This window comes from Echinococcus granulosus, assembly GCF_000524195.1.
Source record: "Echinococcus granulosus chromosome Unknown EG_S00168, whole genome shotgun sequence".
NCBI classification, from domain to species: Eukaryota; Metazoa; Platyhelminthes; class Cestoda; order Cyclophyllidea; family Taeniidae; genus Echinococcus; species Echinococcus granulosus.
In genome coordinates this window covers 35,671-59,255 of record NW_020170548.1, presented here as the reverse complement: position 1 = coordinate 59,255, position 23,585 = coordinate 35,671, and the positions used below count along the sequence as shown (strand labels likewise).

At 38.8% G+C, this 23,585-nt stretch overlaps 3 protein-coding genes across 3 annotated transcripts; 1 reads left to right on the top strand and 2 right to left on the bottom strand. All coding sequences in view use genetic code 11, as the record gives it.

The window, feature by feature from the left end:
* Positions 1-8,436: 8,436 nt before the first annotated feature.
* On the top strand, positions 8,437-10,160 carry EGR_09806 (hypothetical protein; the record flags this gene model as incomplete). The annotated part of the gene is made up of 3 exons (XM_024499055.1): positions 8,437-8,589; positions 9,790-9,868; positions 10,099-10,160. 3 exons carry the CDS (start codon positions 8,437-8,439, stop codon positions 10,158-10,160), a joined length of 294 nt encoding a protein of 97 aa, XP_024346534.1.
* Positions 10,161-16,946: 6,786 nt separating this feature from the next.
* EGR_09805 (Dual specificity protein phosphatase) lies at positions 16,947-17,595 on the bottom strand (the record flags this gene model as incomplete). Its single annotated transcript, XM_024499054.1, has 2 exons — positions 16,947-17,068; positions 17,115-17,595. 2 exons carry the CDS (start codon positions 17,593-17,595, stop codon positions 16,947-16,949), a joined length of 603 nt encoding a protein of 200 aa, XP_024346533.1.
* A 1,155-nt stretch (positions 17,596-18,750) lies between these two features.
* Positions 18,751-22,136, bottom strand: EGR_09804 (hypothetical protein; the record flags this gene model as incomplete). Its single annotated transcript, XM_024499053.1, has 7 exons — positions 18,751-18,874; positions 19,691-19,780; positions 20,184-20,229; positions 20,446-20,493; positions 20,768-20,954; positions 21,029-21,084; positions 22,049-22,136. 7 exons carry the CDS (start codon positions 22,134-22,136, stop codon positions 18,751-18,753), a joined length of 639 nt encoding a protein of 212 aa, XP_024346532.1.
* Between the last annotated feature and the right edge of the window lie 1,449 nt (positions 22,137-23,585).

The window sequence follows — 23,585 nt, the reverse complement described above, 5'->3', positions numbered from 1 at the left end:
GGTTCTCCACAACCACTGCCTGCGCTGCATTGCGGATAAAACACTTCAATGTGAAAGCCTCGGAAGCGCGATGATTCAACATTAGTCTCGAGGACAAAGTAAAACGCTCTGGTGTAGGGTTGGTTCAGAAGGGCCACATCAAATGCCACTACACTGAAATCGCCTTTCATCAGAAGAGGAAAATACACTTCCTCCACTATGCATTTGTAGCATCAGGAGTTCCGGTTTTGTTTGAATGCACACTGTTGACACCACTCAAGCAATAAGCTAAATTTTAAAGAAGACAGTGGGAAACTAACTTAACCACCCTGTCAGTGTATTTATAAACAGCGTCGTTCCATTTTGCCTATCCCGCTTTATCAAAAGATACTTATTTTTACTTTAGAATTTTAAAATAATGGCCTTTCTCATGCTGGCGTTTATTTTGATCAGTCCCAAATGTCGCCGAAAAAGACTAATCTTACAAGTAACACTTAACTCTAAGAAAGCGGTAGTCAGAACAATCTAAAATGATTCACATTTGGCAATCAGCCATTTTAGAGGGCATGAGTGAAGAGTCAACTCAGGAAAGTGCCAGAAAACTCTTCAAAACGTGGGTCTTTTTTTTGCAGCCTTTGTTTTTGGAACTTACTAGAAGTCTCACTTATATTTACAGAGGGCTTTGACAGCAACCCAATCACGGATCACTTAGAAATGGTAATGAGCGCTAAAATCTTGGAGGAGAAAGGCAAGGAGCTAAATTGTTTGTGTCTGGATGTTTTCATAACTGTGAGGGAGGTGTGGTCTTCGCTTACCCACCCATAGGGGAGAAAGTAAAGCATGTATTTAACGACCGTCTTGCTAGGAGAGCGCACTCGTGGGCAAGAGAAGAGGACCTTCAGCCTCAAGTGCCTGAGTGCCCACAGAGCAGCAGAAGAAGGACGAATTTGTCCTCTCGTCGGACACCGCACCCTCTGTTGCCCCCTCTTCCCCCCAACACGTGGCGGAGGAGGGTTGTTTATGTCTCCTCAATGCAATCTACCCCTAAGTTTCACATCTATTCATCACTAAAGCGCTGGATTGTGAACAATCACCTGACGCGTTCAGTAGCCAAAAGGATTTCACCAATTTTTACTGCTTTCAATGGAAAACGCAACGTGGAATGTCTCTCAATGGATCGAAAAAGAGGGAAGTGTTTTTTCTTCACAGGGTTAGACATTCTTAAAGGGAAGCAAAGAAGTCCGCCTCCTGGGATAAACCTACTCTTCTCTGTTGGGAGAGGGCCGAAGCTTAGTTTAGAGCACTTTCTGTAGACACAAACTGGAATGAGGAGTTGTGCACCTTTATCTACGACTTTTGGTGATTTGTCGGAGGAATTTATAACGCGTAAAGTAGCTTTTCCATTCATGATTTTCGACAACAACATACTTGCTCTCCCCATAATTTATCTCAACCAACATGAAGAAACCGAATCAGCTTTAGTGTTCTAAGAGTATGAGGGTCAGGGAAGAGGAGATCTACGATCAGTATCCTACATAAACGCTCTTTAAAATTTCAGACACTCAAGTTTGAGGCAAAAAGTAGGCTTTTTTGAAAGTTGGCTGAGTTCACTGCCTGTAAATTGACTCATTTCACGATAGGTCTTAGTGACCCTATCGTTATTCAGGAAAATAAAAAAGCCTCCTTTGTAGTTGATTTTGGAAGTTGGGAGCTCTATATAGTCGGATCACTGGATGGTGCTGAAATGTGTGAGTGTATATGTGGATTTGAGAAAGGGGAAATGATATGTGGTGGCATGATTGCACGGATCAGAGACAGATTAATCGTTTGCGCTTCGCAGGTCTATCAATCTATTTGTCGGTTAGTCAGTCATCCGGTAACCAATGTAAAAGCAGCCTGTTTGTCTAATGTGAGTGGAGATAGTAAGGAACAGGTCGACAGTCTGAGGGTGACTGTCCATCGCCTTCTCGTAATGAGAAGATGGTGAAGAGGTAAATAAATGGGGATTACCGTATTGATGGAACAACCTAAATCTGCACCACCAAAGAGATACATGCACACAGGCACAAAGACTGCAAGAATGAACAAAAAAGAAGTTTGACTCGCTGCGTTTGTTGTCCAGCAGAATTCTACAGCCATTTGTGCACTTCTTCAATGCACACAAATAGGACTTTATAGGAGATATTTCCTCCTCTTCGTGAGTTTGGCTTTTTGGAGCACCCTTCATGTCCTTTGCCTGCCACTAGTCGTCGCCAACATCGATGTAGTTATGTGGCGTAGAGGCCAGCGTCTACCAAGGCCACCTCTCCTTTCGCTTTACACCTTGCAGCCAAATTAACAGAATGCGCTTTGCCAAACAAAGAGCCACCTTGTCATTGCAAGTTAAGCTTTCGATAACCAGGTCTATGACTAGCACAACCAGATCTAATTTTCTTTTAATCTACTCCACAAATGACTTCTACAGTTGTAAAGCTTTATATTGACTTCTAACTAACGTCTTCTCCCTCACAATGCTATAGCGGGTGTCTGATTAGTATGGTTGCTTAGTTACACCTCCTCGTCCAGTATCTAGTCGTCTACGTGGTACATGTTTCACTGACATGAGTCAGAGGAGTGAAGGCGGTTATATCAGTCACAGTCATTTCATGAATTTGATCTAGAATTCTTGCTTCATTCTTCATAATTCCGATCGCAACAATGTCGGCATCGGACAGTTATGTGTCTACCAAACCGCTATGACTGTATCTGGTTAACCCCTACAGAGATGACTTGAAGAGAGATGTTGATTTATTGGTTACGCTGAATTTATGGCTCCCGGCGCACCTTCGGGCTGGCACTTCAGGACTATGTTAGCATTCGTTCTCACTTCAACTACTCCATCCAAAAAAATTGTAGGGGTAGTCAGAAGTTTCCCACTTCTCTAGTCTTCGACTTCTCAGCCTTTTGTACTTTTTCTAGGAAAAGTTAAAAAGGAAAACGCAACACTCTTAACCTACTCTGTACAATTTAGAGTATCATTAGTGAAATGATGATGTGCTTTTTCAAAGATGGACCAATTGACGGTTGGCGCATATAACTGTGCAAACTGCCGTCACTGCTTGTTATGGTTGTCATTATGGCGATCTAACAGTCAATTGTAAGTGACAAACGTGATATGCCACTGGAAATAGGCATGAAAGAACGTGAATTAATTCGGGCGCCGTGTTCAAGTTGCTGGTCAGCAATGGTGGCGCATACATGATTGCATGGAGAAGTGTGTCAAAAATACTTACCTCATGTTCCTTCACTATTTTGAAGGCAGTGGTATCGCCAGAAGTAAAATGTATGCCCTTCTCTACGAGCGGCTGTGATTATTTCTCGGTGGACTCAGCGATAGCGAAGACGGTGGAGGAAGAGAAAGCGTAAGAGTTTGATGCGAACTATCTACGCATCACCCTGATGCGTTGGATGGACCTGGCGGCAGGCTATTCGATGCGGACGCAGGCCGCACACTGCTTCGTTGACGAGACCCCTAATCGTGCAAAACTCCTACCTAACTGAAATTCAAGCTGAAGCGTCTTAGCTCGCCCACACCTTCCCATGTCAATTACCTTCAGTAGTGGTGCTTACTTACATTTTCTCTCGCTCCTCTCCTTTTCCCTTCCATTCGTGCAGTTGTGGCCATCACCACTCTTCTGTCAATCCTCCTTTGCATCTAGGAATGGTCTTTCACTCAACTCAATTTTTGTCCTGCATTCATGGAATAAATAACTTTTTCCAATTAAAACTAGTTTTTGAGTGATTAATAAAAAGTGCAAATATGAGTAGTGTTGCGTAAAATTAATTTCTAAATATACGATAGATCCAATAATATGCGATCTGTGTCTCATTTACCTTTTTATTTTTAGGTGTATACGATTTTTGCACACTGTTTATATTTTGTCAACTTATATTGAGGAACAGAGATATAAAGAGGGCATGAAATGGGGAACCCAGCTGTCATTTGTAAGTAGTTATCAGAGTAATTGATATTGTTAAAGGTGAAATGCGAACGCATTTGCCTGTGCATTTTCGCATTCCTAAGACTCAATCTCTTTAGCATCATTTAATTCCTGCATATAGTTTTATGCCTAAGTATACGCACCTTTGACCACTGCGCACTTGAAGGGGCAAATTATTTGTCAGGGTGTTATGCAGGTGGGGTCCTGTCAAGACAGCTGTAAGCTACCTTTGCTACCTGTTAATGGAACACCGGTAAGTCCAGTGTGGGGTTCTCTACACCAAGTAAATATCGGATCACTGGGGCCCAACTCTTCAAGCAAGTGACGATTAGTGCACTCAGTCAGGCAGGGGTAAATGAGAATCCAAATTTGTAGAATGTTTGAAATTCAGCCACAAATATGAAATCTTTTCGAAACTTTACAGGGAGTGTTGTTTGAAGCTCTCAGGCAATTCCGACACATTCATACGCATAGCTACCTTAATTCCTTAAACTACGATACTATGGGATATGGATGCTAGCTTTGAATCCTGAAGATTCACTGAAAGATAAACAAAGAGGGCTATGCACTGTGCGTGCATATTTTGTCCCTAGAGAACAAGATAATATGGTTCAGCTACCTTCCAATAGCGGAACCCTACCTACTACCTAGTGGTAGTAGGTGACCACCTAAATAAATTCGTAAATGGTATGGTATGCAAGAATGCAAGAATGTTGCATTTACCACTGCAATGCCACTTGAAAATAAGAACTCAGTAAACTGTTTTATCCCTTCGTGTTACCCTTGAAAATCCTACTTGCTCTTATTCGTAGTAAATTACAATAGCAAATCTAAGGGGCCGGATGAGCTTAGATCGGTTTTATAGCAGCATATTTTAGGTCTACAACTAAAAGAGGGTTTAACACGCTACCTTAAACGTGATTGGCATGTTACCAGCAAATAGCACATTTTGATCTCTGGGGTTGACCTAGCAGCCTGCAGATTGCGTTTGCCATCCTCTACGAATTAACACGACTCTTTGTTCCACCTTGTAGGACTCTGCAATCTAACCAATATAATACTCCTATAGCCAACTCAAATCACTCATGCTTTTTATCTGCCATGGTTCTTCTTCTCTTTTTTCACATTTTACTTACACTTTGCTTTAAGTCTAATCACATTTGAATTAATTTAAATAATGGGTAGTTCCTCGAATGATCTCTTCCACTCTATCTGGTAATTTATGATGGGAATGGTAATGCAATGTAAACACAACTTTTCACATTTTTGCCGTTAATCCTGACTTTAGCTGTGTCAAAAGCGACGATTTTATAAATCTTTCTCGGTTGCGATCAAAGTATTTCAACAGCTCCATTTTGTCTTTGTACTGGTTCCTTGAGCTTTTAATAGTTATCTAATGTCAGATGATGTTCAAAGTCTGTGTCCTCAGTAGTTTAAGATATGGATTACTTGCTTTCATTTTAAGCTCTCTGGTCTCTGGTGGGACAGAAGAGACCAAAATTTCATTAATGAAAATACGGATGAGATGTTTTGGGCCCCACGCAATTTCTTCTCTCCCACAATTACCGAGCGTAAGCAGTGCTATTCGAAAGACTGCGGCTTTAAATGGCTGGCTACAGCTACAACACGTCAGTAGCTTTTATTCATACTGAAGTAAGGAAGACGTCAAAGCTATTGGAACTGGGTCCATAGCTGACATAGGTCGCTCTTTATTTGACCTAATTTAAACGGATTTGGAGAGAATACTCAAGCATATCTAGAAAATAAAACTGAAATAGCTAGAAAGCATTTTTTCGCTATTTTTGGCTGTAATTTGTAGAGTACCTTCATTAACTTTCATTTGTGGCCCCATGTCTTCTGGAATACGTTGGACGGCTTGCGTTTACAACTTCGGTGGGAAGGGCTAGGGATGGGGGTGGCTTTCATTCCAAGAACACTTTGCAGATCAGTAATAGGGCATGAAAATTTCGAAAAAATTAGGCAAAAAAATTTCCTAAAGTAACTGCATCAAATCTCACTTAGAATTTACTTTAATGTGCTTCATGCATTGCCCCACCTTCGCAGATGCTCCAATGCCAATTCTAGTAAGACTATCGGTCCTAAATTGCTTCCATATTGCAAATGACTTTCAGTTCTTTGATATCCACTTGCAGGCATTCCATAATTTTACAAAATAAATGATATAATTTTAATACTTGCCCTATGTTAAACATTTGTCGACTCTTTATTAAATTACAGATTATACCGTATTTATCACAGTTATGATGGAAGTGATACTCCATTTTGGTTTAATTTTTAATTGATTGTTGCATTTTAGTTATGCACGTGGAAGATCTGTCTAAAATTTACGAAATGGTAATATCGAAAGGGTAAAATCATTCCTTGCACCAAAATTTCCTTACAATTTATCATCTTTAAATTTGTACTGTCTCAGAGAGTGGACTCTAGAAGGTGAGCTCAACATTTTCATTCTAAAGCTAGATTATCCGCCACACTCTCAGTGTTCAAAACACTAAAATCACACTTTGTCGTCTTAAAGTGTTCTGCCACACATTCAATCTAAAGGGGTAATTGTGTGCCACATATACTGCTAAATAAATATAGATATTCTTACCTCGTTTCCATTTTTATCTAATCAGTTAAGCCAAGTGATTAAGCAATTGCTGTCACAGATATCTTAGGATAATTTTAGATCGTTCCTAACGCAAACATGGTATTTTTTCAATTTGGATGCTCTTAGTATGCTATGAAATATTTTGGCTGAACCAATTTTTAAAGTAAGTGGTCCAAATGATGAAAGCTACTTCAAGTTACTTATACCTGTTGTAGTAGCAAGAATATTAGTACAACAATCTTATGTATTCCCCCGGGACCGATCGCAAAATCAAATGAAGGAGAGTGAATTTGGGAGGGAAGAGGCTGCCTAGTTGTTCTACTGAAAAATAAAGGTACTACTTGTGGAATCCAAGGTCCTCGAATATATTACTTAAAAATTCTGGTACACAACATACAAACAAAAAAGTTGCGCAAATATTTAGATCTCATTTACTGGCCAGTTGGATCTGTTGGATATACATTAATGTATCTAAACAGAAAAAGGTCTAAAAATAAGTTTCCTTTATTCTCTTAAGTCCATGATGTAATGCAGTCTTCTATTTATTAATTTGCTTTCTGTTCCATCTAAGCAATCTATCTGTGGTTTGTTCACTCTAGTCATTCCATGTCTCACTGACATATTAAATCTTTTACAGCCGCAAAATTGTAATGATTTTAGAACTATTTTGATGGATTTTCTTGTCACAAAAGTGCAAGTGCATTCTTAGTTCTGATGTCCTGAAACTTTATTGCAGCTACTTAGTGCTACCTCATGCTGCTTTGAAAAGCAGTTATTTTGGCGAATAAATGAGCCGATTTCTTTGCTGATGAGTAATATGCATTACTAATAGCAAGTGGCCCGGAAACCCAATCGGTCAGAAAGTAGGCTTTGTTCTCCTCAAGATCAAGATGAGATTGATTAGGGCAGAAAAAAGGATGAGGAAAGAAAAGAAGACTGCCAAATGTTGTTGTTTATTCGTGTTCTGGTGACCACCTTTTCTAGCTTTAATTTCTACAGTTGCATGGCAGCCAAAATTGAAGTCTAGCCAATGTAGGCCACAGGGTCCTTGCGGTTAGCTGGCACTTCATCAAACTCTATACTAGGCCACTGAAGCACTTGAATCAGCAGATTGCCCTTTCGCCCTTCAGTATGACCTTCGGGCCGTGCCAGTAGCCCTCCAATCCTTCTGCACATTAGTAAATAGTATGTTTTCCCACACTATTTTGTCTTGCTACAAATTCAAATCACTACAACCGCATTAATCACCCGCGCACTTTTAAGCATATTTAATAGTACGTTAACTTCCGCTCGTAATTCCTTTTTTGCTTAAGGTTTGCAGTAAACAGGACCGGAACATACCGAGGACCTTAGATTTTCGAAAATAACCATTAAACATGTGTCCCTTTGACGTGACCTTTGAATAAACACACCACCTCCAAATTGTGCAGCCATAACTGAAAATAGAATGTTTTCGATTTGTAAGCCCACCAATAAATTTAATTAACGAGGTATGCAGCATTGGTAAAGCAATGAGATAACACCTCAGGCAAGGCATCTGTTTTATACCGCTGCGTATGTTCCACTGTGGTAACGGGTGGTACCGAGGTGCTAACCAGAATAATCAGGATGTCGAAGACTTAAGTAAAATGCCGATCACACGTTTGCACTAGGAGCATGGACCACATTGTCTTCGCACCTTCCTGCCAACCTGCAGTACTGGTGTGCTCGGGCTGTTAATATTCTCGCAAATTTATCTGTTTTGGTTTGGCCTTGATATGTAGGTGATCTTAGAGCTTTTCTCCATTCAAAATATACCAATGAGAATTGAACTTGTGTGTAAATAGTGAAGCGGACTAGAATGTTCGGGAAACAAGTGTAAAAATGAAAGAGTCATTTCCCAGTCTGTTACCTCTAAAACACAAAAGTATGATAGTTCTTTTAGAATTGTGGATATTCTCTGCAAATCTAGCATTTGTTATTCCATCAGACAAAGAAGCATCATCATTTACTTACCTAACTCCCATTTTGCGAAACGTATAAGCTGGATGCCTTCATTTGGGTTTGTCGTTAAATAACTAACGAATACTGAATTTCACAATTTGTAAATTTAAATTACCCTTTTGAAGACAAATGCAATGGTACATAAGCCAAGGTCGTCTCATTTTTGCAAACTTAATCTGAGCATAAGCCTCAATTCACTCACTAAATTGGTGATTTTTGCTTTGGTGACTGATAACCACATTAACGGTTTTTAAATTTTAAACTCCTAAAACCTCTGTTTGTGTCTGAGTTGAGAAAGTCAACTCTAGTATCCTTAGGCCAAGGCCATTTCATAGGCAACCCTTTTGATGTCTGTCAGATACTGACTGACCTTGACAGTTCAGTCCCTTTTATTTACAACAGAGCCTCAAATCATAGTGGAAGAACTATGCTTTAGTCGACCATTTTCACATCCAACAAGTCAGATCAGGATCTCCGAGCTTTTAAATGAATTAAACAAAGCTTAAGCAGTACAGCCCGTTTGCTTTTCGGCATTGAAATTCAGCACATAAATTTACTCATTCCACTGTTTATCTAACACATGTGAAGTTGCGATTTTGAATAATATTTTTTGTACGGCTACACCGGTCAAAATGAAAGCGGTCTTAGAGAATCCAAGTGCATAAAACTTTTTGTTTGGAATCCCAAATAGGAGTAGATGGCCATATTCGACTTTCTCACTAAAGGAATTTTAAAAGCAGCATTTTAGCTCACCGAACTAACCAAATTTTTTGGGCTAAATTTGATCATCCATAACCAATATCATTAGATGCAGACGATTTTCCAATTGTCTTTAAAATACCTTACCACGACTAAGTGTTCCATTATAGCACTCTGTTTTAAATTCTTTTGCAGATAGTTACAAGTTTTGTATACTTTGTAATGCCTTTATCACCACATAGTCCATACATATACCAACGCTCAGCCGTGGCCGCTTGGACATGAGCTCTAAGTCTTAGTAACAAAGGGCATTTGACACTTACCACGCACAAATGTAATTATGAGAATTGGAAATTTTTTAGTATCCAAGCATGAAGCTTAAGACTGAATTTATTAAGCATGTGCGGCCGCTTGCCTCACAGATGAGTGAATGGACTTGCGTACTTTGCTCATAAAGTTGGTGGCGCTGAGTGTTCTGCAGATCGACAAGGATAAGCCCATAACTTAGAAATTCATATTTCTATCATTTATTAGAGATTTTTGGATTTAATTAGGTCTGGGAATAGGAGTGTAACATTTACTTATCAACCAGTCTGGGATATTGCAAGCGTTTGTAAGCGCCAAATATAAATCAATCAAGTTTTCATTAGCATTTCTCTTCTACATTTTCTCCCAATAGTGATAACTGAGCTCGTCTTCTTGCGTCACCCACTCAGCAATTCCGTTTGGATGGGTTCTACCTTATTATTCCCATGTGTTTAAGCTTATTGGTCATTAACCATGCTACTGCGTCACAGTGTACCGCCATGATTTGTCCAACATTTATCGGTTCCTGGATGACAGGTCTTGATAATGGAATTGAGGTGAATGTTTATCACGAATCAGTACTTAAAGTGAACAAGTAACATTGGGTGAATGGCGGTCGGTCTCAAATAGACAGAATTAACGTTTATGAAGTCATCGAAATTTGCAATGATGTAAAGAGAATCGGTTTAATTGTTACTTGATTCACCTCAGACAGGCCATGATCCTTCAGAATGTCGCACCCAACTAGAGATAGATCGGAACTAATAAAATAAGCAGTCGTAATAGAGAAGATACAAGCTGTGTTATCCGAGATGAATTTATAAACAGCTTTTTTGAATCCAACTTTACTTAAGAAATACAAATTCTTTTTTTAAGATTATTTAAAAAAGGAAAAATAAACAAAAATATATAGATAAAGGGGAATAGTCAGAAATGCAATTTGTCCTTTAAATAAATAATCAATTCCGATTGGTTAAAAGAGTACAACCGCTCCATAAAATAACCACTTTTAATTATTGTCACCATGTGGCTGCATGACCAAACGGGATCCCCTTAATCATAATCTGTCAAAAAGTACATTCCTACATGCCAAATCCACAGAAGATAAACATGACCTAATTATAGCATGCAAAGCTTGAAAATCGCCTAAACACATGGGTAAGAAAGGCAAAAGAAGATCCCATAAGATGTTCTGTGAACTTGCATGTATGTCTAATTTGCTGTAAGATCCATCAACCCCTGTATAAGCTCTTTATTTTGATCGCATTGAAATTTAATTTGAAAAGGGAAAAATTTTAGCTAACATGAGCTTTTTAAATTATTGCAAACATGGCTGATTAAACTTTGGGAAGTAAATATTTTTGATGAAATTAGTTTGGTCAGTGGTATAGCCCGCAACTTTTGTAGGATCGGCTAACTACTTGTAAAAGCGCCTAGCTGGATAATATATAATGAATGGGACAGAGGTAGTAAGTGCCGTATAATACTGAAGGACCGCAATTTAAGGTGATGAGGAGAACCAACCATTGACTGGATCCTTTAAAGGGCTAATAGGCGCTTCTTAGATCACTACATCCAAGGTGAAAAAAAATATTTAAAATGGAAGCTTTCAAGCTATTGATTTAACCTCGTCTAACTAAGGAAACAGAAAATGACAGTGCTAAATCAAGATGATGAACATCGACTGCAGATATTCAGATCAATGTCGAAATGATTTAGAGAAGGTAAGGCAGACGTATAATATTATTTGTAAAGCATTACAAACAAAAATAAATTATCCTGCTTTTTGAAATTAATGACTTGTCAAAGTAGTCTCATTTGATACTCTGCGACAAACCACTGGTGAACAAAAAAACCTTCTTTCATTATGACAAAAGCTGGTCATTTAAAAGCGGTCATAACTTTAATTGGTACTTAAGAAGGAACCCCAGATTCCATATCTGATTCGACTTTCCTTTTTTATAGGATGTACAGGTTTTCGCGTAGGTGATAGCTACTAAATTTAAGCACTTTTGAAGCGAGTTATCTTTATCTAACTCAAATATCATGCAAAATGAAGTTTGCCTATCAAACACAGTAATATTACGTTTTTTTGAGAAAACGAGCCGTTATTCAAACATTAAATTAGCAAAATATCTGAAGAAGTGTCTCTGAATTCATCTTTTCAGCTGTGTTTGGCTAGTTTCGTACAGGATAATCCCTTAGACTTTTATCTAGCAGTATGAAGCAAATTATGATGACAGGTGATGCTCGAGAGATATTAGCGATTTGAAACTTTATCTACCGGTCTACGTGATTAACATTGAGTATTTAGTATGCAAAAATGATTGACTAGAACATGCTTTTTAGGCCAAATGCCATCAAAGTACTCCAACTTTGTGACTGGTGGATTGTCACCAATCCCTAAAGTGGAGACGAACACTGATTAAGCTTAAAACTTTGGCAGTCTGCAACCCTTCCCTCCTCTCTCCGAATAACCCAAATATAAAATATCGTCCTCTAGCTATCTTCTCGACCCAAGAGTCCTAAGCTGTAGGCAGAATAGAAGAACATTTCAAATGTTACGGTGGCACAAACAGTCATACTGCACCGCACAAAAGGCACAGGTTGTCATGAGGTGAATGCAAAATATTTTTTAGCAATGATAGCGTTAGCTTAAGCAAGCTATTGCTTAATACGACCTATCTATGCAGTGCATTGCGTATTTTAGTCCTGACTGTACGCACTTTCAAGCTAATTCCTTACCCGCTTAACTACGCGTAGGGTACTCACGAGGAGCATGTTTCACGTTAAATCAGATAGGGTGCCTCTTTTAAAATAAGCCAACCCAAAATTGTTATACTACCACCAATATGGCCTCCTGAGTGCCCTATAGACGTTGTAAACACTGATTTCTTTAAGTACCTTTATTACGCAAGCAAAATTTCTATAAAAAAGGGACACAAAAGGTGGTCATGTAATTTAATATGCGACGTTAACAAAATCGTATCGTGCAAATACTAAAAATATATTCCTTTCCAATTACCAAGGGCCTAATCAACCTGGCTGGAGTGAAGTTCCACATAGAAAATTTGCTTTGAAATCTTTTATGATAAGCTAAATGAGGTTTCAGAGGGCATGTTAATTTACCATGGTATTGAAAATGAGTTGCATTTCTTAAAGAACTCGATGATAGAGAGTAACTTAAGGCAGACTAGGCTGTGACACCAAGATGGAGTTTTGCCATTCATGACAGGCATTTGACCGTAGCACACCATGTTAATCTATTGCTTGGTTTTCTCAGACCTACCACCTGAACTGGCTAGAGCATGGACAGTAAAAATGAGATGTTAATTGACTTAAAGGGTTTTGCAATTTAGGGATGACAAAAATTGCTGCTTATGTGGGTAAGTTTAATTCTAATCAGGCTAAATCTTTGATAGCAAGTAAATCAAACTTTGGCGAAAACTTCCACATTGTATTTTAAGTGTGAGTTTGATGGGGCACTGGCAGTGGATTGAAACATGAAGCTATTCCCCTCTCACGTATTTGCAGTCTTTCGGCAAGTCTTGAGCCTGCAGTGATCATTAACACATTTAACGTCTGCCTGCACTTAATGTTGGTCAGCCTGACGAAATGGAAGAGAATAGGAATTCGAGGTGTTATGCAAATTTGAGGAGCTAAGCATGAAAATGATAGATTAGTAGACTCTAAATGGGAACATTTTCTGGGGATGTTTGATATGTAAATCCCCATTTAATCGTACGCATAATCATATTTGACGTCATGTTTCTTACACATAAACAATTATACGAAAGCCTCTTTTGCCCATAACTACAGAACATGATTCATGTCAATTCATCTTTAGACAGACAGGCAATAATGCACCTAAATTTTCCTCGTATTTGACAGTAATCATTTTAGCACATGTCATTACTTTAGCAGGATATTTTTATTCTAAAACTTTCGGTAGATTTGACTTATTTCAATCCTTATCAGGCTTTATTCCATTACTAAATGAAATTTCCTTCGCCAATTCGTGTGTAGTATGATTGCACCTCTCGTGGCATTTCTGGATGCTATTCCATAAAATTAATGCCACTTGTAAAACGCATTGCCCGGATATTTTTGAAAAGGGATTAAATTTAGCAGCTATTTGTTTTGTGCGTCCCTCAGCGCCAGCTGTATGAAATTCCGGTCGTTAAATACCGACAGCTACATTGCTGCCGTTGCGTTTACTTGGAACCTCAGATAAATGTTCCTATTTAATCCTCTAGATATTTGCAATTTTGAAAATAATTTTTGATGGTCCTAGAAAACATACACTTCCACATTTCTTTCTGATTGGGTAAAGTTAATCTTTAGGTGTGCTAATAAGTATTATAAGCCCAAGGTTGAATAGTCACTATAAGTATACATGACTAAACCGGACGAGTAACCTAGCCTCTGGTTCAGAGTTTAACACTTTAACAACCTGCCTTCAGATCTGTTAACGCATGTAGCGCTACTGTGTAGAATCCCCCACGTCAGTCAAAAGATATTTAGTCAGTCTGATGGGTGGCCCTGATAAGATCTGCCCTACTCAGAGCAGTCAGTTGGTAGCAGTGGTTAAGGTAGATCGGTTACTTGAAGGAGCTTAAGCGTCTACCAAATCTCCGATTCAAGTTTCATGTCTACTTGATGCGGCTGAGGTACGCATCATCACGCATGAATGAGTGCTGTCAAGGGGCAATTCTAGGAATTATAGGGGAATAATTTTTAGTGAGAGACATTCATTTGCCCTACTGTTCCGAAAGTCATTTTACCCAAGCCAAAATCAGTGATTCAATTTGCTGTCCTTCACCGTTTAGACTATACACTTCAGTAGTATAAGGGGAGGAGGCTTTTGGATATAACAAATTTTAATTAAGATGGCGCATAAACAAACCTTATAAAGAGGTATTACTTTTTGGGCAGAGTCGATTGCCAGTTTAAGACAACTCCCACGTTGGCAACATTGTCTTCGTGGCAGGAATGTGAAAGGTTTCGATTAGCTTCCTACACGACATGGCAGACAGCGCTTTCTGATCGCATATTCCCCTTTCAGTCCATGGTCAGCCTTCAAGCTTACGTGACAGCTTAATGTCTAATTGAGTTTATGCGGTTCACTTAAATCCCTCTCTCAGATAAAACCACCACAAAGTACAAAGTATGTAAATGGCGGCAGCTAGCTCTGCTTTTAGCTAAAAAATCATGGAAAGAAAGAGTAAACATAATAAACTCTCATATCCACATTTTTCGATTCGGAGGAATGGGAGGATAAAGGGTTTACACAAAGGGTGGAAGTCAAGTAACAAACACAAATTGAGCGCGTATTATAAAAATAAGTGAAAAATTAATGACCTTTCATCATAAAGGTATAGCAAAATAGAGATCTCATTTAAAGGAGCCAGAAAACCTCAATAAAAGGAAACTTTAATTTTGAATATTTAACAATAATAGGGGTTAAAATGAATATACTTAGAATTATAATGATTATTGTAATAAATGCAATTGTAATAATTTACTGAAGAAAACTCACAGTTAATATTTTCGGGTTGGAAATTGGGAGAAGGATAGAAATAACACGAACACTCTTAAAACTAAGGTAAGCCTAAGTGAATATATCTGGCTCACAGAGTCGTCAAATGCATTCCTCCGCCTATATTATTTCTAAGGTTTCCTCCTCTAGTCATACGTTTATGCTAATACAATTCTTCATTTTGTTTGCTTAAATAATGAGTATTGTAACAGATAAACATTAGATCATCACAAAATACTACCTCTTTTAGCAGTAGTAGTAGACACTCCCCCACTTTAGAACGGGATACTGCAAAAGCTCACTTTTCGGGTGATTAAAAATATGGCCTGGTGAAATCGTGCATGGTATTCTCTCTATGTATTTAAATAGATTTATGTAGAAGAGTAATAATTATAGAAGACAACATTTTGATTTATTTAATAAACTTCGTTTGATAACCACCCTCTATCTAGTCAGCAATATATTAGGAGGAAAAGAAAATTAGATAATACTGAGGGGCAGAATATCCTCAGGAGAACTAAAACATTTCCTTGAAGTTTCATAAAAAACAGGCTACATTGTTACACGTTGTTTGTTAAGGCCTTTGTTTTGGTTATGTGGCACTAAAGGCTCTGCTATTGTAATTCTGCCAGGCAGCGTAGACTCCAGGCCGTTTCAGTTGCCTTTCAGTCCTTTTATACGTTGCTAATACATTTTTCGTCCTAATGATATAATTTATCCTGTCTTTAGGAAAGGCCCAGAATTCTACATTTTATTTCAATGCGTAGCAATGGTTTAATACGAAAGAGAGGAGCATCAGATACCACATCTCCCATTTGCGAAATGACTATGCCAAGCTTCTTCAATTATCAAACAAGCTCTTCCAAATTTTCGTCGAACAGTGTCTCAGAATAAAACTCACTGCATTCCAAAAGGTTTTTTGTAAATAATCACTCATTAAGGCTGAAATTTCCGAAAAATCTCAAGCTAGGGTGTTTAATTAAGCAAGCACCGGTGAATCTCATGATTGTTACATGCATTGTCCACAACCTATTTAAATGATTTAAATGGCTAAAACTAAGTGGTAAGACTCGCTGACATAGGCTTATATTGATAGATAGCCTTTTAAATAAGTAGTGACAACAGCTTCGACGCACGGTTTAGAGACATACATGTATGAAACCCTTGAAGCAATACTGCAGTGTATTCAGTTTTTGTATTCCTTGGGTAGTGGTGTCGATCTTGCTAAATACATTGACAGGAAAAGCGGTTGAACCCAAGGTTATAATGGGGAGGATTTTATTTGGCGGAGAAACAAATATGCAAACAAAGTTGGCATGCAGTTCTAGTGTTTTCAAAATTTGTTTCAATAATTGCTCTAGTAAAAAAATAAAAGGAATGAGGACATTATCTCAGGGTAGTTGCTGTTTAATTGAGTTCAAGGTACCCAAGAGTTCAAATTTACTTCTATCTCCAAACAAACAAGGGTTTGTTGCGAAACAAAAAAAAAATGCCAAACTTACAAAATTAAATGAATTAGCACATATTTGATTAGCACGATAATTAATACTACTCATTCTGAAGAAATACAATAGTACTCTGGAATTGGTTCTCATCAGATATCTATATAGGATGAAAACTTTTGCAATCATTGCCTTTTTGTCCTAAATTCCATTAGCCTTAATTAGGAGCTACTAGTAGACATCTTTTTCTCCAAATAAAACCGCTGTCAAAAAATGCATTCTAAAAAACAAGATTACTATTTATTTGCTCTCAGCATAAAAGGAATTCTTTGTATTCCTCGTTCTTCAGTGAGGATTGACGAAAGTGGGTAGTTTGCTGGCGGCTTAAGTCGGCCTATCATAGTTTAAAGTTTGTCCTCTGTTGGTTGCACTTGCTGTTGCTGTTGACTGTCAATATTTTCCATGAAGGTATCCGTTCCATTGATGACGGTAACGCGGTAAAGTCCATGTATTTGCAAGACTATTCCTTACTAAGGTGGACGCGGTTGAAGAGGAACGGGAGGAGGGATTACTTAGGCTACCCTCCACACACACCGAGGGCACACCACGTCGCTCTACCTCGTATTTGATAAGCTGGCGCCAGAAACCCGGATTTGGACGTATGCAGGGTCGGAGGCGGCGGAGATGATCGTATGCTTCTGCCAATGTCATGCTTGAATGCTTTACAAGGTAGGCAAGAACAAGACTGGGAGATCGTGACACCCCAGCCACGCAGTGCACGAGGCTGCGCCCTCCTCGCCGTGCCTCTCGAGCAATGCGGTCCGCTACAGAGTCAAAATGAACACTCAGATCTGCGCTCTCTATATCCTCCACACAAATCTGCACGTGTGATCGTGTTCGCCGCCCACCTTCCGCCAACAGCTCCGGTGGAAGCACCTCCACCATGGCGGAGATCACTTGCGTCACGCCATGCTGTTGCAGTCGGGTCGGTGTCAGTGCCGCCAAACTGCTCAAGTAGAGATGGTCATTGATCCGCGCAATCTGACTAAACATCCTCTCAATCTTCTTCAATCTCACCCACTTCTCTTTACCCATCATATTCGCTTAGGGTGTCCGTTTAGTCCGATTGGCTTAAACGGTCTCATCCAATAGGCAGCGCACTAGCCAAATCGTTTAAAATCACGAGGCTCTCCCTACGTGACTGACTGTCGTGAATCCATACATAGGTATTTATTATCACGCTTCAAAAGAACGCATGTTTCCATGCCTTATTTAACATATTTTATTATCGGTAATTCCAGTATACGCAAATTTGGCAACCCTTGTAATGCTGCGATTATTTCGAATTAACCCGCAACTAATGAAGAAGGTGTAATGCATAATTATGCAGATCATTTATTAAGGTAAACAAGTCTGTAAATCCGGATGATTTTTACCCGTTACTTGATAAAAACAAGTGGCCAGAATTCTTTTCTTTTTAAAGTATTACCGCTGTTGAATTCCAGTCTATATATTCTATGTTAATCTAAAGATAGGTATTAGAGGCTGTGGAAGTATACACTTAAATTACACACCATATCACCTTCAAATTCCCATTGACACTTGATCCTTCATCTCTTTTACGGCATGTTCGCTTATTTCGCATAAATTATTTAAACCACTCAAACCAGATGTATATACTTATACAACTAAAACCGATGTCGTCAGAATATTTTTATAGAAATTTTCAATATCACTGAAGTATATCTGCTAAAATACACCTTTGACTAGAAAAATAATCCTTTTATAGATATGTAGTTGTGTCATCCTCTTCTAGAAAGGCAGAAGTTGTCTACCCACCATCACATTGGCTGCCGCACTGCATGCCATTCAACGACCACCATAGACTGGCAAGAAAAGACTTTTGCTATTCACTTACGTGGTCAAATAATGCCTAGCTCAAGTGTTTTGCTCTTTAACCTACAGTGGCAATTCACTTTTAACTCTGAGAGGTAATACTGCGTATATTGAGCAATAAAGATCATTTTGAAATATCTGTGGAACTGAAATTCAAAAGACTTCGTTTACAATGACCGAAAGTGCAATTGCAAACTTTTAAAACACTTTTAAATTTACGTATGTTTATTAATGACATGAATTTTACGGACCAAATGTCAACTGATCATCATACAATCGCATGTAAACACTGTCCACTTTGTGTTAGAATGATTAATCTGATTCGCATGTGTAGGTAACAGGTACACATTGCAGACTTCCGACACTACACTGATGCAGCCAGATTGAAGGCGGCCATCCTTTCTCATGTCCTTCATTCCATCCCATCATTTGCGTCCTGGAAAGAATTAACTCAACCTATATGGGCAAGTTTAAATGGTAACGGTATTAGATCCAAATCGGGTACTAATGGACTTATAGTTCGTAAAAAATGCAAAAAAGATATTCTTAGCCAAGCATTACAAAACTGCACATACATATGCATACTTGAAGATTGTACTTGCATAAAGACCTATTGTAAATACCACTGATGCGCGGTCTTCCATTCAAGCGAATTATAGCAGTTGTATATACTTGTAGGGATAAGTATCCTATCGTAGAAACAAACTCTACTTTGAGTGGACTTTTTGCCATGATCCTAAACAACCATTGTGATCCTATCCAGCATTGATAAATGCTGATCTGGCCACCCTTTACCAAGCTGTGAGGAAACGAATAAGTGATTATAATGATCTTCATTAATATGTACATATGCACATTGACAAAGTCGTTAAACTATGTATAATCATATATACAATAACCATTTACAGATATCTTCTGCTCCCACTTTCTTCTTCTTTTCGTGTCAAAAGGTCGATTGTGTCTAAGCTTGATTTGTTCACATCTAGCCTACCCCATAAAATAGAAAGTAAGGTAAGCAATCTAGCAAAAGCAGAAGAATTTTTATCTTTGCCTAATTGTTTTCACTCCTCATTATTCCAATTACAAGTGCAACAAAAGATGGAGGAGTAAAATGTTCGTGAGCATCTGTCAAGTTTGTAGAACTGTTAAGCACAACAAGTGTGATGCTTTATTTGGTAAGCATCTGGATATTCAAAACTTATTTTTTAATTAAATAATAGGCACAATTTTCTTTCTGCCTTTAGAAGCATACCTTTTTTCCCATAGCAGAAACGACAAATACATATCAATATGACCAGCAGAATGGGGGTACATATTGTCACCGATACGGCGAGAGCTACTTCTAAAAATGGAAAATGTAAAGACATATGCAAACAAAAATTTCTGAAATTTTACAAATAGCGATTTTTGCAAGTTATTAAACCATTTTAAATTCAGTGGTTCTTTTAAATGCTAGTAAGGAGTTTTCACTTTAACCATCTCGTATGTTATGGAGTTTAGTCATGTAAAGCTGTAAATTGCCATTTGTTCAGAAACAATTGAGCAGACTCGAGTCATATCAAGTCACACGTGCAGCAATTCATGAGGGAAGATTAATTTGCTTATGTTTTGTTAAGAAATACCGCGAATATGTGTAAGCCGAAATTATCCTTGTGATGGCCAACTATGACAGCTAATCAGTAAAGTCATAATACTTTTAAAATGTGTAAAGATTTTTTAGAATATCAATTAGCAAATTCAATGACTTACTTAGGGATGGAGTAAAATCCGGCGAAGTGATGGCTGGATCTCCTTAACCAATGCAAAACAAGTAAAGAGTACAACCTTTCTGGCTGTATTTATGGTGTACATCGCCACATGTCACCATTTTTTAAAAATACGGCTTAAATAAATAAGCTGTAACGCACTAAACAAATGTCGTAAGCAAGAATTTTTGCATGGCAGTACAACTCTTCAGAAATGGTTCGAGAATCTAGGCAATTATTGAGGCACCGAAATGCTACTCACCCGTAGTAGAAAAACTTTCTAGCGTACTCGTTGAATGAGGGTTAGAACCTAAGATTGTAGGAAAGAGCCTAAGTACTGGGAAATGTCACCATGTAGAGGTGTGTAATGTGGTGGATAAAAGTTGAAAATCAACTGCAATTGAAGTGCTGAGAAATGGTACCAAAGTCATCTACTGCATGGAAAGGATACTTTGGGAAATTATTAACTACAAATTTGTTAGCACAACACCTAACTCATATTTATTCTGATAAAAAAGGAACAGAAATGCCATATGCAATTAGAAGTATCCACAGAGGGGGCGATCTTACGTGCCCTGGCTTACAAGAGGCACTGGAATGGAGACAAAGGCCAAAGACAACCATCATCCAGCTTCTGTATGTCCACACCAGTGTAATGTTAGAAGTCTGCAGGCCATGCAAGTTTGCAGCACATTCTATTCCGATTGGCCCACCTGGCACCAAGTGGGCAGCGATTACACTTAGGCAGGTGAAGGTCAATCGATGGTCGATCTGTGCAAGTTATGCGGACGATATTTATATTTGCACTTGCCAGCTTTACTATACGTTTGGCGGTGCTTTCAGACCACGGTAATAATGCGAAATGTTTTCAACTTTTGCTCAGTTGGGTAGAGATAATTCACTAAGAGGAACAAGTAAAAATAATATAACCAATAGATTGTGCAAGTCACAATTTGCACGACCTTTAACCCCCAAGTCAAGTTTTAGGATAGTCCCTTTAAGTTTGCATAATTTTGAGACAAGAGCGTTCAGATCCTTGATGTTAATCTACGAAGGCTGTTGCGCCAGTTGTCATGGTCTCTATTCATTTATAATTAAGTGGCATTCAACTTATCGTGATGCCGTTGCTTTCATTAGATCCATCACACAATCTCATGGAAGAGTGTTATGACACTGAAACACCTTAAACATTACAAAAACGCATGGTAAAACCACTTGCTGCATTTGCTTACTGTGATGACAGCAGAAAATTTGCGGCTCATCATCTGTCATTTCTGCAAGCACATCATAATTGCCACTAATATCTAATCAGTAGGTCGACTAATCTGATTAAAGGTGCAACAAATGAGTTTGTAGTTTGTAATTTCACAACTGCTAGTAGCGTTAAATGTATAGGTTCTACATAAATGAGGCATGAAATACTATTTGTGATTTTGCAAGCCGGTTCGTACAATAAAGGGAAGCAATGTTTACGTCGAAGAGTATATATTTTTTTGACGTTCTGGTTGGGGAATAAAAGTGCATATTACTGAAATTCGCAAAAAGTAGCGGTGTCTATGACTCAAAAGAAAAGGAGCAATATTCGCACTATTGGCAAGTGTGGATTGCATTAAAGGCCAACTTTTGTTTGCCAGGAAAAAAATAAGGTATACACAGAGAGGAAAATTGGAGGAAAATTGAAAGCATATCCCCATAGGCACACAAAGATTTTAACCGCTCCAATTAACTTTTGAGAGTGATTAATACGGGTGGCATTACTAGAACCTCATGCATATTTTTATTGAATCAAATTATCGGCGATCTAATCAAAAGGCATCATTGTGCTACTTATTTACTACGGAGAAAGCAATCTGATAAAAGCTTACTTGAAGGAGCGGGAAGAACTACAATTGCTGCAGTTTTTGGAATTTCAAAATCCAGTCTCATTGTTATAATACCCCAACATCCGCGCATTGGAAAGTCAAATTGCAAATGTCAACTACTTTCGGTAAGTGAATATACTTATTCACTCTTTCACTTATTGGAGTAGCAGTTGACACATTATACCTCGTAATTTTGACATTGGTGAGGTGGACTAGACTAGGCTAAACTGGTTTGATTCTGTCGTGAGCTCTTTAAGGGTAGTCTCTTCCATCGTTATTATCAGTCTGTCTGATGTGTGTAATTTTGTGGGGTGCGTTGCGCTAGCGATCTCGGAAGGATGCAACGCACGTGTATGTGCGCGTGGGCATTGGGGGAGGGGGGGGGGGGAGTAAGAACATGTGGATAGCGCTTCTGTGGGTGCGCTCTCTCACATGTCTGTGTGTACACACAGTTGGGTTTGCCATTCGTACAGTCACTTGCTCACCTGCTAGCTGCTGATGTTGTTGCTGCTGCCTATGGCATGCGAACTACTTGGTTGATCCTGCCGGTAGTCATATGCAGGTCCCAAGGATTAATCCATACTTGTCCCACTTCACGCCTAAGTTCAGAGAGGCTTCGGATGTTCCCATTTAGTCAGCCATGGTTTACTAAAGCGTACCCGTTAAATGAATAACCGCAACAACTTTAAAGCTAATACACTAATTTAGATCAAAAAAGCCAATCAATTGTGCGCGTGCGGTCGAGAGGTCTTTACGTTCGTGGACGAAATTTTGGTGGCACCGGATACTTGCTGCATACTGCAGCTGGTAGTTAAGAGTCGGCATTGTTGATTGCTTTTTTCAAACGTCCGTCCAGCTGATCATTAACAGTGGATGGTTAACTGCCTACTATGGTGGTAATAGTAAGGGGTAACGCACATTAAGATCACGATTTCGCTAAAATGATAGCCTGAGGAACGGTAGCAAGCTTGCGAGTTACCCACTTTTAGTTTAGGGAGGTGAGGTGGTGACAAAAATACTGATGAGGGAGTCATTAAAGCAAAGGAGTGTGCTCAGTAATAGGAAAAAGTGAATTCTAAATCCTTTCAATTAAATCAATTGTAGGTCAGGGCTGACTAGAGAAGCCATAATAACTCCACCTTTAATAAAGTATATTAAAATTGCCTGGATAAAAGGCTCATAATTGGACCTCTGTGGCACCGCTACCTGCGGATAATTGAGCGGCCGGTGTGTGGCTGTCGGCATGCAATCCTGGCGTCTGTATGTTGGTGGCTAGCTCAATCACCTTTGATGTCAGGCTTATGCAGGCCTTTTAATCAGCACTGTATTGTTAGGACAACAAAGAGTTGGGGTTATTTTGAATCCGTGTCTGTGGCGCAACAGCCACAGACGTGGGCGGGTGATAGGTACTATTCTTTGCACTTTGTAATCCGATCCCGTTAGTGGCTTGTTAGCATGCATTTCGATGGATTCTTCTCTTTGAGACTGTGGTGTCTGTGGGCAGATAGTGCTTTTTCTTAGGCAAATTTAAGCACTAAAA